Raw genomic sequence first — 15,825 nt, 5'->3', positions numbered from 1 at the left:
GTTATCATCGCTCATTGCCGGGCTGTCAGCGCGGCAAACCGCCTTCCCACCGCGCTTCGGGCCCCTGCCGTTCGCACATTCGGTCTTTTGCTCGCGTGGCAATTCGAACCCTTTACGTCCTTTATACTACCGCTTGAAATCGGTGAGCGACCGCAGCCGTTGACGCCGAAACCGCTGCCCCACGGGACGACACAGTGTTTCCCTCAATCGCGCCATAATGCGTCACGGAGCTCCTCCTGGTGAGCTTCTCAGTGACAGGGGCGTGCCTTTCTCTCTGGCGTATTAGAAGCACTCCTCAAGGCACGCATCAATGTTTGCCGCACGAGTACTCCGTATTACGCGCAGCCTTGACCACACATTATGTCGAGGAAATGGATCCAGGGCCATGGCTTTGCTAAGGACGCTCTTCATTTCCCTCTTCTTGCTCCAGCACCTCGTGATGTTGATGATTCCTTTGGCACGCCGTCTTCATCCTTTTTTACAACATCCTTCCGCTCGCGGTGACGCTGGGGCCGATAGGCATAGTCAGCCGTCTCCTTCTGCAACGGTGCTTCGAGGAGCGATGCCGCTTCTTAATTGCTCTCTTCCGAGGAAGACGGCGAATGTTTTCCGGGGCAGGCGTGAAACACTGCGCCAGTCGAGGTGCTTCCCTGTCTGGATTTGCTCGTGCCTCGACAGCCCCTTCTGTGGCAGAGTTCGCCTTCGGGCCGTCGAACACCCAGGGGCCTTGGGCCAGAGTGACCTGGCTTGTAGTTTCCGGGTAAAATCTGTAGTTGCGGCTCAGTGTGGTTGCGCCTTGACGTCCCAATTGTTCTACTGGGACTTCAAACGCAGACTGCGTTTACTGTGCCGGCTCGAGTCGATGTTCTTCGCGTCACTCTTAGATTAGAGGCATTGTAACACATTATTGTTGAGGTGCTGACTCGGGAACTTCTGCTGAGCATTAATGCTCAATGGGGTTGTTTTCGCTGTTGTCTTCGTTACTAGTGATCTGTCTCCGTAGTCAGATGCTTCATCACAAACAACTGGAGATGTAACCAACGGGCTACATGATATTTCGATGACTGTGACCTGAGAAATGCTTGCGGGTCTCTCTGAAAGATTGTCCTTCGTGACTTGCTGCCAGTTGGGTATTGTCAATATCTTTTCACGAAGCCATCATTTGCGCAAAAAAATCATATATAGACATTGGTCTGACTCTTGGCGATCCGTTTCAATGTCTTAGAAGTGTAGAGGATCTCGGATCTGCTTGTCAAGTTCTTTGGGTGAGAGATTCATCGCGGGTTTCAGGCTTACCTATTCTCAAAGTTTGTCAGTCCACAATGCTGTCTGCTGGTTTGATGACATGATTCAACAACGAAAGGAACGAGACGAAGAGCAGAGAGACACGGGAAGAGCGTGAAGTAACAAGAGAATGCTTATTACGACAGAAAAACAGAAAACAGACAGAGATCTGCGCGCACCATAAACACATTATGTAAAAAACAAAAAAAGGAAGTGGAAGGAAAGAACAGAAGATGAAAGAAGATAAAAACATAATGTGTTTATGGTGCGGGCGCCCCTCTGTTATTTTTTGCATTTTTCTGTACTAATAAACATTCAGTTGCTAGTCGGCGCTCGCCCCGTGTCTTTCTCCTCCTCGTCTCGTTCCCTGCGCTGTTGAATCACGATTCCAAACCAACTGGCCTAATATTCCCTTTTGCTGTTTTGGTGAGTTTTGGTGGCTCTGGCCGGAGTGTGTCCTTCAGCCCGTTCAGTTGTCCCACGACCTCGTTCTCTTTGGCAGCCTGAATGTCGACATGGAGGGTGTTCCAGCCGCGATGCTGCTGCCGGAGATTTCGCAGTTTGGTGCGAGGCGTCGAGCAGCCGGCTACGGAGGGCGCCGTTCGAGGGCAAGGCCTCGGAGATGAGGAGATCAAGGAGTTTCTCTGGCCTCGCGTGCCTCCAAGTCGCGCTGCACCGTCATCAGGAGCCCACGGGCCGTTCCTCCCGGCCACCAGACCCAACTTGGGTCCTGAGGTTAGGGCTCTAGCTACCGGCTCATGATGGTGATGTTCCCTTGGCACGCCGTCTTCCTACTTTTCCGCGGCACATTACTGGCAGCGCGTGTGTCATATCCCGCCATTCGATATCCCGCCATGTCATATCCCGCCATCCATACGGTCCTTGCATTGGTGACCTACGCATACAATACCATCGTGAAGGACGGGAGCCGTCGTATATCCTCGACACGACCGTCTCTAGCAGCCGCGACGCGTTGGAATGCACACCAGTGTTCGACGCTGTTCGACGTACTCCGGAGTATCGGCGACCGGCCCGTTCATTCACGCCAGACGAACGAGGGCGCCACACGATCCGCCACGACGCATCGTTCGGTGTTCGCTCCGAACGATGTCTTTTGGCTTGGGTTTCCAACCAGTCCTCCGGGCTTGCCAAGCAGGCTGTTCGTTGCGGTCATTGCCATTAAACTGTTGGAAATTTAGCGCCTGTCCGTGTCTTCTTTCTTGTGTGTTGTGTATTTGCGCCACTCAGTGTGTTTGTAGACCTCAGGCAACACGCCCAGCAACACGTTCTCTGGACAGTACCACGGTCCTTATCGCTTTATCGAACGCACGTCGCCCGTAAATTTATGATGGTCCACTCTCTTGCCAACGCCTTGCCGTACAACGGGCTTATGATTCTCTGTTCTTATGATTCTCTCTGTTTTCTACATTACGGAAATGTGTCCTGCAACATTTTACCAGCAGCTTTCTTCGTAAAGTCGGCCATTTTTTTCACACTTTCCGTTCTATAGACCCTGAAACGGAAAGCGTCGGCGCGCCCGTTGATCACACGCTGGGCATAACCCCGAAGCGCGCGGTAACCGCTGGACACACGCCGCTGCCAGGGAGAGGCTTCACACGCCTCCCATGGTTGCCAGCACCAAGCGAAGCTGGCAGATCAAACGAGGAAGGCTCAGGGTGGACAGCTTGACGGATTCCGTTCGGTGGGAATTCATACCCCACTAGAAACGCTCACACACTCGGGAGAAATAACATCTACGCGAAGTCGGCCCCGTCAATAAATGAACAGACCCCGCTAGTTCCCTGCATCAACGTTGCCCCTACTGCGACGCCCACTGCACGCCGAGCTCGTTGCATTTACTTTGGAAGGGCGATGCTTCCCGCAATGGCCATGCGCGACTCCTGAGCCCCCCACCCGCGCCAGAAGAAACAAACCTGCAGCGAGTCAGAACACACACTTGCTTTCTTGTACAATTCACCGAATACGGCCCAGCCAAACAGTCTACACAAACCGGTTTAATGATCTGGAACGACTTGCCTCACGATTGCTGCTCCTGCACTGCCAGAAGCCGTGGGCAACTTGCCAGTGCCGAGTGAGCTTGTGTTATTTCTGAGGTGTTTTACCTGCCCCTACACCCTTCAATCCTAACCTCCACCCCACCCATCCAGGGTGCTTGATTCTCCTTTTGATTTATCAATTTATTACTACTACTCTGGACTGGACTGGAAAGGACCTTACTTACATCGATCCTGCAGTGGGCGGGGACTTGCTAGGGCCCCCGTCCCGATGCGGCCCGTCGTCGCATCTTCTTCGCTACCCTAATAGGCGTAGGCCCCTTTACAGAGTCCGTGCTTTCTGAGCGCAGTGATGGCCCACTCTTGCTTTGTCTCGTCTCTCGATTCGTTGGCTCCCTGTAGTTGTGCCGGGTGTTCTTCGAAACTGGCGCCTTCTGGGTCGGTGGCGCAGTCCCACATGATGTGCCACTGGTTGGCCGGCCCCATTTTGCATATCTCGCGTCGGCTGCCCGTGTTCTCCTCTGGGCACATGCGGTGCAGTGCCGCCCGTGAAGTGACCGACGCCGTCTGTAGTTGTTTGAGAATCGTCGCCTCTTAGTGGCTCAGCGCCCGATGTCCACCATTACCACTCGGGGGGCGCGGTGTGTTACTGCGCGCGCCTCCCCGTGGTGGGCCATCTCGTGGTGGCTCGCTGAGTGCGACGAGCATTCGCCCCCTTGCACCTGAATCCACCTGAGTTCCACCCTGCGGTCTTCTCAGGTACCCGACTTTTTCATGATCTTGATTGCTTTGCTGCTAGCGCGTCCGTTCATTACTAAACAGCGCAACAAAAACACGGACTATAGCTGAGGTACACAAGACGAGCGCCTTCGGACGGCTTCTTGGGAGTCGCTCTATATTGTGTCGCGGTCGGCTTCGGTCAGATGTCGAAATACATGGCTCAATGGGGCTAGTCGGCTGTCCTCCTCAATCGGGTGTAACACACACAGTAAGATGCATACGAGGGGGAACAAACGAACAGCCACTTGTTTGTACGCGAGAATAGAGCTAAAGGGCTTCCAGGTTTTAAATCGTTATGGGACGAATGCATGCCGTTCGTTTGAAGGAAGAAGAGCAACAATGAAAGCTTTGGCCCGATCACAAGCGCGAATGTGTGCAAAAACAACGGAAAGCTGCCGGCACCCCGTTACCGCCTCAAGTTCAGCTCGTGGAGTAGCGGCAAATCCGTCACGAATGAACAGCAAGTTGCCGGCTTGGAACGCCTGCGTGAGCGAATTTCACTTCTTTAGAAGGCTTTTAGGGAATATTTTCGACGGCGTCTGTCACTTCTAAGCACGCTCACATGACCGGTTGCCGGTTTATGCGTGCGCAGGTTTGTAGTGGAGAATATTGGGAAAGAGGAGAGGAGGCGTGCACCAGGGGCTTTAGGTTTCATGCCCGTACTGACGGATGGCATGTCCGTTGCGCCGGAGCGAGATTTAAACTCGGAATTTAAACGGCCCAATGGGACCTGTCGGGAGCCCTTAGTCGTAGAGGGGATTGGGCTAGTGTGCTAGGCTATGTTAAGCTCACAGACGCATAACCCGTATCGTGATCTACGAAAGTAAAAAAAAATGCCATGTCACGCAGTTCGATTGGCTGAGGCGTGAAATGACGTCATTCTTTGAGCTCATTACGACAGTTGCGGCAACAGTCTGAACCAGGCCTCACGCAAACACTAAGACGTTTACGACATGGGAGGAACATGGCAGTTCCATGTTCATCTGAAACAACAAAGCTTGGATCCGTCAGAGGTTCATTCAGCTAATTGGCTGGAAAATATGCTCCACCGCGGATTACGATAAACGTGTTTTGTTTCGTGCGCTCCGTGGTCTGCGTCTAGCTTTGCAGGTCATCCTTCTTCACAGTGGGGAAGGGCACTAATTTTGTTTACTAGTTGTCTTTCTATTGCGGTCAGGCCCTACCCTTCATTGACCGTTCGTGTGGGCGTTGGCTCCGTACTTTGTTGTTTTCGGGTCCGGCACCACCGTCTCCTGCAGCATGATGACGTCCAACTTATTTGGAGAGCTCCGAATGTGTTGCTACAGCGCCTCCTTCTTTTTCCCGAAACTTCGACAGTTCTGTACACCGCTCGGTTTCCGGCTGTACTGTGCGTTGTCTTGGAATTGGTGTTATTGCATCGTGGGTTGCTGCACCTGCTTTTCGACGTACGGATGATTGGAGAACTGCTCCGCGGACATCGGGTGCAGCGAACATCGGGTTGCGTACATGTGTTTGTTCTATGATCTCGAAGCGCTCACAGAGGTTCCTGTGGGACGCCGTCAGCGTGGAGAGAATCTCTTCCTGCCTTGCGAAGCGCTGTTCCGTGTCCGTCGCCAGGTTTTTCACCGTGGTCGTAAGGTTGCCTGCGGTGGTTGTTAAGTTGTCCACCGTGGTCGTCAGCTTTCCGATTTGGGCGTCGTAATTTTTCTTGGTAGACGGTCTTGTTCGTCTCTTTGGCGCCTCTTCGTCTTCGCCTTCATTTTTCGCGATTTCCATCGCTGCTCCTCTTGCCGTTGTTCCTTTTGCTGTGCTGTTGTCGCGGTTGTACCTGCTTCTTCTGCTGTCGCTGTTGCGTTTGTGGCGCGCTCGTCTGGTCCGCTTTGTTTTCTTGCAGCTCTTCTGCTTGGTAACGTCTCTGTTGCTGCTGCTGCTGTTGTATTAGCGCTTGCATGCTCCGGAGTTTCTTTTATGCAGAAATGCATTATAGTCGAGGGTTGTCGTGCGTCCCTTCGACGGCGTCCGCAGCGCGTCTGATGATGATTGTTGCATGATGCCCCTAGGGGTTGGCCAACCAAACAATCTATCACGAGATAGCTTCGCGTTCAACCACCATCGTCATCTTTCCGTAGGGGAACCGCTGAAGAAGAAGAAGGAAAGAAGACAAAGCTGCGAAGAGGAGGGCTGCGTGAGTTTTGGCTACCGTTATCCTCCTCGGCCGGCGCATCTTCCCGATCTGAACCCGGTCGAAGAGCGGCTCATCGCGCCTCGACTCCCCTTCATGAGCATCAGGCGGCTGACTCGAGGCAACGGGCAGTTTGGAATCAAGAGAAAGGCGGTGAACGTGCCCATCGACGTATCGAAGGTTGTGCGGTGCCTTTCTCGCATGGTACCCGAGGACGTTGCGTTCGACGTTCGCATTTCTGCATCCTCACAATCCCTTTCGGGGAGGTGCGGGGGAATTTTTTTCTATTTCTTCGAGCTTCTTTGGCATCACCTCGTTGGCCGCTCTCAGCTGTTCGCAGCATTGGTTGCCTCTCTTGTGCGCGTTCCCGCTTGCGGCATTGGCCCACCTCGCGCCTTCCCTCGGCGGTTGCTGCTGTTCACTGCTGCGCAGGTGTCTGTTTTGTGAAGTCACTATTCCTGCGCCCTCCGGGACGCGGGGCGGCGACGCAATACACTTCGCGAGGCGCTGCGCGACGCGTGGCACGATCCGTTCACGCCACGTGACGTCACGTCGCCCAGCTGAAGAAATGAGTCCGGTGATGGTGCGTTCTGTCTATCGCTCCGTGCTGCTACTGCCCCCACACGCACCCACCCAAGGACTCCTCGGGCTTGGTATACATAATACCATGACGAACTAATCGAAGCCCATCGCCTGACCCAGCTACGCGCTTTTCCCAGGCTTCGGCTGGTCAGCAGATCGTCGATCGAATTCATGCCAACCGCCCGCTTCTACTAGATCCTCAAGCTCACATCCCCCGGCTTCTCCGCGGGCGTATCCACATTCAGCCGATCCCGCGAAATATGAATCCAGCCTACCACCGCGGACGCCGTCTAGCCCGATCCCAAGCACACCTCTCCCGCTACCCTCCCTCTGAACAGACCCGCCCTGCCTTCGCGCTCGCTGCAGTACGCGCTTCTCCAACAATCCCTCAGGTCTCAGCTACAGTCACTACCACCTCTTCGGTAACTGCGGACGAGGCGGCCATTGCCCTTGCCCTTACTCAATCACCTACCCCCCAAGATTATTTTATCTGCCTCTCAAACTCCCATACGAAATTACACAAAGGGCGTTATTTCCACGGAACGGAAACCAGCGAAAAAGGACGCAAAACACGAGGAGAAACGAGACAACACAACGCTGGACTAGCAACTGAAATTTAATAGAAGAAACCGACACACTCTGTGAACAACCAAGTCAACGCATGCGCCAACACGTACGCGTGAAATGAATGAAAATGCTACTGTTACTAACTACCGCCGCTTTCGTATCAACACCACTCAAGTTTGAAGGAATTCGATTTCTTTATCGCTGAGGGTGATAGACGGTGCGCTAATGCAATTGCCTTCCTGCTGTTGTCTTATGAAGAACGCCTCCAGTATTTCCCTCTCATTCTTAGTCCTGCCTTTTCCAAGGATCGTTACACCATCGAATAATGGATCGCACTTGCACTGTCGACGTGAAAGGCAAGGTGTTCATCTCCTTGAGAACTAACTAACGCGCAATGCTCCTTCAGCCGCTCACTGACACATCGGCCGGTTTAGCCGATGTAAACCTTCCCACCCCTCAGCGGAATTTTCCAGATCACACTGTGCTCACAGTTAACGAATTTCTTGACATGGTTTGTCTTACACGCTCGTTTCTCTTTTCCCATATTTCCATTGCGCGCGCACAGTCTGGAGAGTTTACACGGCGCGGAAAAGACCACTTGAACCGCGTGCCGCGAAGCAATTTTCTTTATGTTGTGCGACACTTTTTGCATATACGGCATTGCCTCGACCTTTCCTTTCTCCTTCTTTTCATCTGGCCCCTGTGACCTCGCAAGCGGCAGCTCTGACTGAGCGGCCTGGCAGCCCCCGTAGATACATTTCCATTATGGTGCCCTTCATTTGCGGGCCAGCATTTCGGTGCTTGCTTTAGCGGTTCATTCGAAACTAAATTAATTCTGTGAAAAGTTTATGACAAAAGGAGAGGTAGGCCTCAAAGTCTAATCTTTCACATGTTGCTTCCTGCAGCGGAAACGGTATGGCGGACAAAGAGAGAAAGGAACCAGTATAGAAGGTATGAGAAATGGCAATAAAATCAAACAATCAACTATATACAAACGCTTGAAGCCCTTCTAACATTCAACTGGCGCAAAAACAGACTATTGCAGTCCTATTCGCGGCACCAGATTATCGCCCAAAGAACAAGACAAATGCGAGAAATTAATCCCCAGTGGGCGGAATTTCACAATCTAGAGCCGAGAATCCAGAGAGGATTCGCTGAGGAGCACTCACACGTCACGATTTGGCTTGGAAGGGTCAGAAACCACATTGAAAACAGTAACACAACACGCGTGCCACAAGAGAGCGAAGTGGTCTCTCTTCTGCAGCCACGCCTCACCGTGCAGGCGTCCTTGCCGGGCTCTCCTCCCGCGCAGACGAAGCCCGGGTGGAGCTGGTAGTAGGGACCGAGGCGCGTCCGCTTCAGCCGCTCCTGGCAGTCGTCGTGGCTGACCACGGGCACGTCCACTTTCTTCAGGATGTTCTGGTACTCGCCCTGGTTGCCTGCGGCGGCGGCGGAACAGCCTCCGTGAGGGGAGCAAGCCTCTCGCGTCGTTTGCGAGATTCGCGCAAAGCAATGGGCAGCTAAACGTCGGCGCGGGCAGGTATAGGGGCAGGGCGACCCTTTTCCACGCACCGTCCTTACGATGTCGCTCGGGTTACGCAACGTCGCGCAGGAAAACTCCCTTTACGGCTGCGCTGCGGCCGACGGCGGTGGCTGTGGTGCGCGTCTCAAAGGCCATCGCTAGCGTAAGCAACCACGCAAAATTCTGGCCGCTGGCGTGCAGTGGCGTGCGGCATGTAGGCAGTTTAGTATGCAGTTTCGTATGCGACCGCGTATGCAGTTTCGTATGCGACGCTGTTCGGCTTCTCTGCTGTTGTGTAGTGGAATGGCTGAGTGACTGGCTCCACCAACAGAACGGAACACAGAAAACTGCTTTACCGCGTTACAAGAAAGACGCGCAACGACGGTGGAAGTGGCCTTTGCGCTGCGGTCGCGACACTCCGCCATGCAAGGACGCGTTCGAAGCAAGAAGTGAACGTGTTTTTGGGTGCCCTTTGGCCTGGCCCCAAATGCATGCTATAGCGTTTTGTTTATTGTGAATAGTAGGAGTACAGTGCATTGGGCGAGTTGGTATGGATCCATAATATAACTGCGCGGCAACAGGAGGACACAGAAAGAGGCACAAATAATATGGGTCCGGCGCAGACTTACAACTGATTTTTTTTATTGAGGAAACATATAATTTATAGGAACATCCACATCTTCGCGCCTGCGCACTCAGCGCGCCGTACGCTCAAATAAAAAATTCAGCAATAATAAAAAATTAGTGCCCTGTTTTCTGTGAAGAAGGATGACCTGCAAAGCTGGACGCAGTCTACGGAGCACACGAAACAAAACACGTTTATCGTAATTTGCGATGGAGCATATTTCCTAGCCAATTAGCGGAATGAACCCTATGACGCACCCAGGCTTTGTTCTTGCAGATCAACATGGAACTGCCTGTGACCCTCCCGCGTCGTAAGCATCTTACTGTTTGTGTAAGGCCGGGTTCAGACTGTTGCCGCAACTGTCGTAATAACTTTAAAGAATGACGTCATTTAACGTCTCAGCCAATCGAACTGCGTGGCATGTCAATTTTACGTCCATCGATCACGATACGGGTTTTGCGTCTGTAATCTGAACATAGCCTACATTCTTAGGCAAAAAGGACTAAAATAGGAACTAAAATACAGCCGTTAGTCTTCGCGGGCGACCGTTCATCTTCAAGGGGAGTATCTGCGGCAGAGTACGTGCCGTGTCCATAAATGCGGACTAACTGTTCGTCCCCGACGATCTATAAGGAGTAACGGGAAGACGAAGCGCTTGCAGTTAGTCTCTTTGCTGCGTCGTTAATCCCCTAATGGCTTCGTCCTTGCCCTTTCGCGCATATGTCTGCGAACAGTTTTATATTTCCAAAACACAAGCCATTGCAGTCACTGGGTGCTTTAGATGGTGCCACGGGAGAAAATATTGATGTTAGTTATAAGAAAATCGCCTAGGGTTAGTAGAGCGGCGGGTAATGGCAAGGAGTGGCGAAGCGCGACTGCCATACGCTTCTCGGCGAGGTTATGATACGCTGTGTTGCATACGATTAGTGCCAGGTAATAACGGCCAATGAAAGCTTTCAAGCGCCTTAACAGTAACGCAAAAATTAGTGACAATAGCAAAAGTGGATTCCTGAGCGTAATGAATATGTATATGTTTAACATACGAGAAAAAACGCATGTTGCTGATGACAACTGCAAAACAAAATTGCTCGTTACAGGTAAGCGTCTCGAAGTTATCTTTTACACTCGGTACATAATTGCCTTGGGCACCAAACCTATGACAATGCTGCAACTGCTGTAAAACCCGCTTGCATTTCCCAGTCGCAATCCTCTAGCGACGCGAATTTGAAGAATTCAGGCTAAGCAACACCGAATTCGCTTTCGCCGATGCAGGGTAATATGGCATGTTTCCTTATTCTGACACTCACACAGACGACACCTTTCACATACGTTACATAGAGCACTTAACATATGTATCGAGCACTAAGAAAGCACTTAGCTTGCGCTACTTTGTGCGAAAACAAATGAGTCGTCCGATCGCCCAGCTACCTATTTCAACTAGGCGACGACGAGTTGATTGTTATTTACGAGAAAAACTATGGTTGTGAGGCTCTACTTCGAATCGAACTGAGCAATAGTCCCTAAACCTAGCAAAGCGCTAAGCGCAAGGCGCAAAACGCGGTCACGTTCGCTTGCAGAGATAGAAATTCGGGCACCAGTTGCAATGGGTCTGTTGCGTTATGCACAGAGCTACACGCTGTACACTTCAATATTATCTGCCGCAATTCCCACCCGGCGGCGTGGCCTAGCTGATAACGCGTCGGTTTCCTTGTGTGTATTTCCGGGCGTCAGGGGTTCGATCCCTGCCGGGGCTGGAGTTTTTTTCTTTTTTCTGCACTCTACGCAGTTCGTTCTTGGGGAGTATCGGAACGGACCATCCGGGTGGGGGACTAACCGTTAGTCCCCAAAGGGACTAATGATTGTGGCAGAGGCCGTTAGTTTCCGCAAGGACGAACTTTTAGTCCTTTTTGCCTAAGAGTGTAACAGACAAACCCAATCTGCTCTACCACCACGGACTCCGGGCAGGTCCCATTGGGCCGTTCAACGTCGGCGTTTGAATCTAGCACCAGCACAACGGACGTGTCATCCATCAGTAGAGGCATGAAACCTACAGCTGCGCGTGCACGCCTCCCGTCGTCCCTCCCAGTATTCCCCACTACAAACCTGCGCACGCATAAACCCGCAACCGGTCATGTTCGCGTGCTTAGTAGTGACAGCCGCCATCGAAAATCGAAAATATCCCCTGAAAGACCTCTGAAGGTGTGATATTGGATCACGCCTGCGTTCCAAGCGGGAAATTCGCTGTTCATCCGGGATGGATTCGCCGAGCTGAACTTGGGGCGGTAACAGCGGTGCCAGCAGCTTTCCGTAGTTTTTGCACCCACTCGCGCTTGTATTCTGGAAAATGCTTTGATTCTTGCCCTTCTTCCTCCAAACGAACAGCATGCATCTGTCCCATACCGATTTAAAAACTGGAAGCCCTTGAGCTCGATTCTCGTGTACAAACATGTGGCTGTCCGTTTTCCTTCCCCTTCGTATACATCTTACTGTGTGTGTAAGATGTCTGCAACACATCAACCCACATCTGAACCACTCGATTGAGGAGGACAGCCGACCAACCGCATTGAGCCATGTAATTTCGACATCTAAATACCAGCACAACCGGCATTTCATCGGTGGCGGCATGACGCCTAGCTGTGCGTGTACGCCCCCTTTTTATACCCGCAAGCCGTGCACGCATATACCGCCAAGCGGTGATGGCGCATACTTAGATGTGAAAGACACTGGCGAAAATGTCGCTCGGAACGCCTTCAAAGCTGAAAATTAAGTTTCCTCCCCAAATATTAACATTGTTCGTAACTACCACCTCGGCCTGCAAAATATCAGGAACAAACGTTCCGCAAAAATACGCTTTATCTCCTTTTTTCGTAGTTTTAAAACAGCCTGCTATATTTTGTCCTTACATAATTGCACACTATTTTTCGCGTTCTTGCGGAAGTTTGTTTAAATTTGCGGTCACTAATACGTTTCAATCCAAGCCAATGATGAAATTTAGGCGAGCGCATGACGCAATGGCGGTTCATGACGACACAGACGGCCTTGATGTGAGCCGCATAGACGCTAGCGCTAGATTCCTCTCTATAAAGTTGTATCTCTCTCAATAAAGTTGTTTCTCTCTCTCTCATTCCTCTCTAGTGTATATTGTAAGAAACTCTATGGTGCGGAGTACCCGAGGACCGCACAATGTCAGTCCGCGTCCGTGCGCATAGCATTCACAATCGGAAAAAATCACGCAGGCACCGGCAGGATTCGAGCCTGTGTCTGTGTCATGCGAAGAAATCGCATCGGCAAAAAGTGGGGGGGGGGGGGGGGGGGGAATTTTGTAGAATTCAAATTTGGCGCCCTTCGAAGACCGCCTCACAGTCTCTACAATGGCAGAAAGAGGGCGCCAGGAGTCCGCTAGAAGTAGGAGTTCCTGTATAAACATCCCCCTCGCGAGGGGCACGATCAAATGCAGAGCATTTCCGGGGGCGCACGACGTTAAGTAGTTTGCATTACGTTAATGTTCTTGCAGTTGTGGCAACTGCTGACGAAAGAGCGCTCGTCAGCAGTAATTTGGATGAGTCAACAATATAAGGCGTGCCATTCCGTAGCGTCCCATTCTGTATCGGCTCTGTGGTGCAGTGGGTAGAGTACCATGTACATTGCGTTCCGCCCGCAGGGTCGAGGGATCGAAACCTGGCGCCGGATAGTATTTTCTTTTATATAGTGTAGGGGGAGGGGTGAGGACAACGACGGTGCGGACTACGACGGGACAACGCGGGTGACATCGTGAGTTACTGAAATGCTCTGCATTTAAAAAGCTATGCGGGGGAAGCAGTCACAATGCCTGACCGATCGTGATACGGCCCCGGCACCAGCATCGTGTGATTCACCGGACGCGGCTTCCGGAATGCTCACCGCGAGCCGCGAGCCGCGAGCCGAACCAATCCTCCGGCGAAAGCGCTCTGGCGCGAAGGGAAATCCGCATTTGATCACCGAACGTAGCTCGCAGTCTAATTAAATGACATGATGTAAAAACAGCGCGGTCTTAGTGGCTTTGTGGTCTATCTCTAGAGCCGGCCCGCGTGCCCACATTCAACGTCACTCACGGCCCGCTGCCCGGAGCGCGCAGCGGAGAAGGAAGAGGAGGGGGCTCACCGAAGGCGTCCTTGCCCCAGCCGGTGACCCAGCAGCGGTGTCCCTCGAAGCTCTCCCGGGGCTCGGGCAGGCAGGCGGCGCCGATGTGCGGCAGGTTGAGGTCCACGGGCGAGTCGAGCCGGACCAGCGCCAGGTCGTTATTCAAATTTCCCGGGAAGAACTCGGGGTGGATGACCACCTGCGCCGCCTGCTTCTCCACGTGCGCGTAGAACTCGTCGTCCCTGTTCACGTCCCACTCGCCCAGCCGGATCTTGATGTCCTGCGGACGCAGGCTGCCAGAGACAAGAAGAGCAACCCAGCCACGCTTCAAAACGGCACCCCGTAAGAATGCTTTCCCACACAGTACGCGGCCGAATGTAATCTATGAGGTGCGCTTCGCCACGTCGTTGCGGACTGCAAGACCTGATGATGATGATGCTCAGTGGCCTCCCCTTTTTAACGGGGTGGCTTTGCACAGCGGCCTTAGTCGCAACGCCACTGTACAATCACCTCGCCAAAAAATACAAACAAAATAAATAAAAAAAATAATGTCAAAATAAAAAGAAAATACTTTTACGAAATTTTCGTGCTAGTCTGACTTCTTCGTTCGCATGTCTTCCCAGATTGTTCTCTGCTCTTTTCCGACCAACATTCTAACCTTCTTTTACTAAGCTCTACTGCTGTCCAGTTGACTTTTCCGCTAACCTTAAAGCCAAGGGCTTCAGGAAGCTGGATGGCTCCATCACTGAGGACTGGACGGATACTTTTGCACTCCGTTACAATATGTCGCATAGTTTCTGGCTGATTTCCGCAGCCTGCGCATAGTTCTTCCTGTACGGGCTCGCGGATTAGCGTTTTTGTCCGCAAGCAACCCGCTCGGGCTTCAAAAAGCAATGCACTCCCTTTGGTATTATCGAATAACTTTTCCCTTGTGATCTCCTGCTTAGCGATCGTGTAGATATCTAAGGGCTTCTTCGCATCCATCCTCTTTTTCCAGGTCGTTGTCTCTGTTTCTTTCACGTCATTTTTTCTTGCCTTGGTCGTTTCCCCTGCACTTCCAGGGTTCATATATTTTGTCCTGAGCCTTCTGGTTTTTTTTTTTCCTCCATTGTGTGTCCACGCTTTCCATGTAAAGATACCGTAACACTTTGGCCGCCTATCTCTGATCATCCATATTTCTAAGTCGTTCTTCACAACATATTTTGCTGTGGGCTTTTCTCACTTCGAAGATGCCCATCCCATGTGTCCCTGCACTGCCTCATTTGTTGTTTTACTGTGTGCTCCTAATGCCAATCGACCTACGGCCCTCTGATTTACTTCTATTCCTGATTGAATCTGTGATTTGACACACACTACTGCGTTTGAAAAGGTGAGTGCTGGTATCATTACTCCCTTCCAGATTCCTCTCACTACTTCATATCTGTTATATCCCCACACTGCTCTGTGCTTCATTATAGATGCGTTTCTTCTGCCTTTCATTGTTAAATGCTCCTCATGAGTTTTTAGATACGCCTGACCTTCGTTTAACCATATGCCCAGATATTTGTATTCCGTTACCCACGGTATTGCTGCTTTTTGAACGAATACCCATTCGTTACGGGCGTTGTCATTTAAAACTAGAACTCCCGACTTTGCTGTGGTAAAGTCAGTGGCTTCTTCCCCGTGGCTTCTTCCCCAGTGTCAGTGGCTTCTTCAGTGGCTTCTTCAGTGGCTTCTTCCCCGCAGATATCAGTGAGCTGTTGCAGACACTGTTTGCTATCTGCTAGTAGTACTATGTCATCTGCATATATTAGTCCCGGGGTATGTTGTACCACTTCCTGTCCAAGCTTTCTTTCTAGTCTAGCCATGTACAGCATGAACAGCAATGGCGACAGAGGACAACCGTGCTTTAAACCTCTCTTTGTGACTACCGGTTCCGTGCCCTTTTGGTCCTCCCAGGTAATTTGCACCTCGCTCTCACTGTAAATTCCCTGCAACAGCTCCATAAAGTCCTGGCCTAATACCTCCCGCTCAAGTATGTTTCATAGAAGTTCTCTATCTACGTTGTCGTAGGCTCCCTTTATATCGAGAAATGCTATCCATAGTGGTCGCTCCTGAGCCATTGACATTGGGTTAGGACAAATAAATTGTGCTCTAAGCGTCTGTCTCGTCTGAAACCATTTTGTAG

At 51.7% G+C, this 15,825-nt stretch overlaps 1 protein-coding gene across 1 annotated transcript in view; it reads right to left on the bottom strand.

The window, feature by feature from the left end:
- Positions 1–15,825, bottom strand: part of LOC144161000 (uncharacterized) — a 121,331-nt gene that overhangs the window by 4,180 nt on the left and 101,326 nt on the right. The window contains exons 7-8 of the mRNA XM_077692068.1: positions 13,680–13,951; positions 8,668–8,831 (exon numbers count right to left, since the gene is read on the bottom strand). Coding sequence (XP_077548194.1) covers positions 8,668–8,831; positions 13,680–13,951 — 436 coding nt within the window. The remainder of the gene's footprint in view (positions 1–8,667; positions 8,832–13,679; positions 13,952–15,825) is intronic.

The sequence above is a fragment of the Haemaphysalis longicornis genome, unplaced genomic scaffold (genome assembly GCF_048455015.1).
Source record: "Haemaphysalis longicornis isolate Haplotype H1 unplaced genomic scaffold, Haemaphysalis longicornis Haplotype H1 scaffold_11, whole genome shotgun sequence".
Classification (NCBI taxonomy): Eukaryota; Metazoa; Arthropoda; class Arachnida; order Ixodida; family Ixodidae; genus Haemaphysalis; species Haemaphysalis longicornis.
Note: the sequence above shows the minus strand (reverse complement) of the source record. Positions and strands in the feature narration are given on the sequence as shown.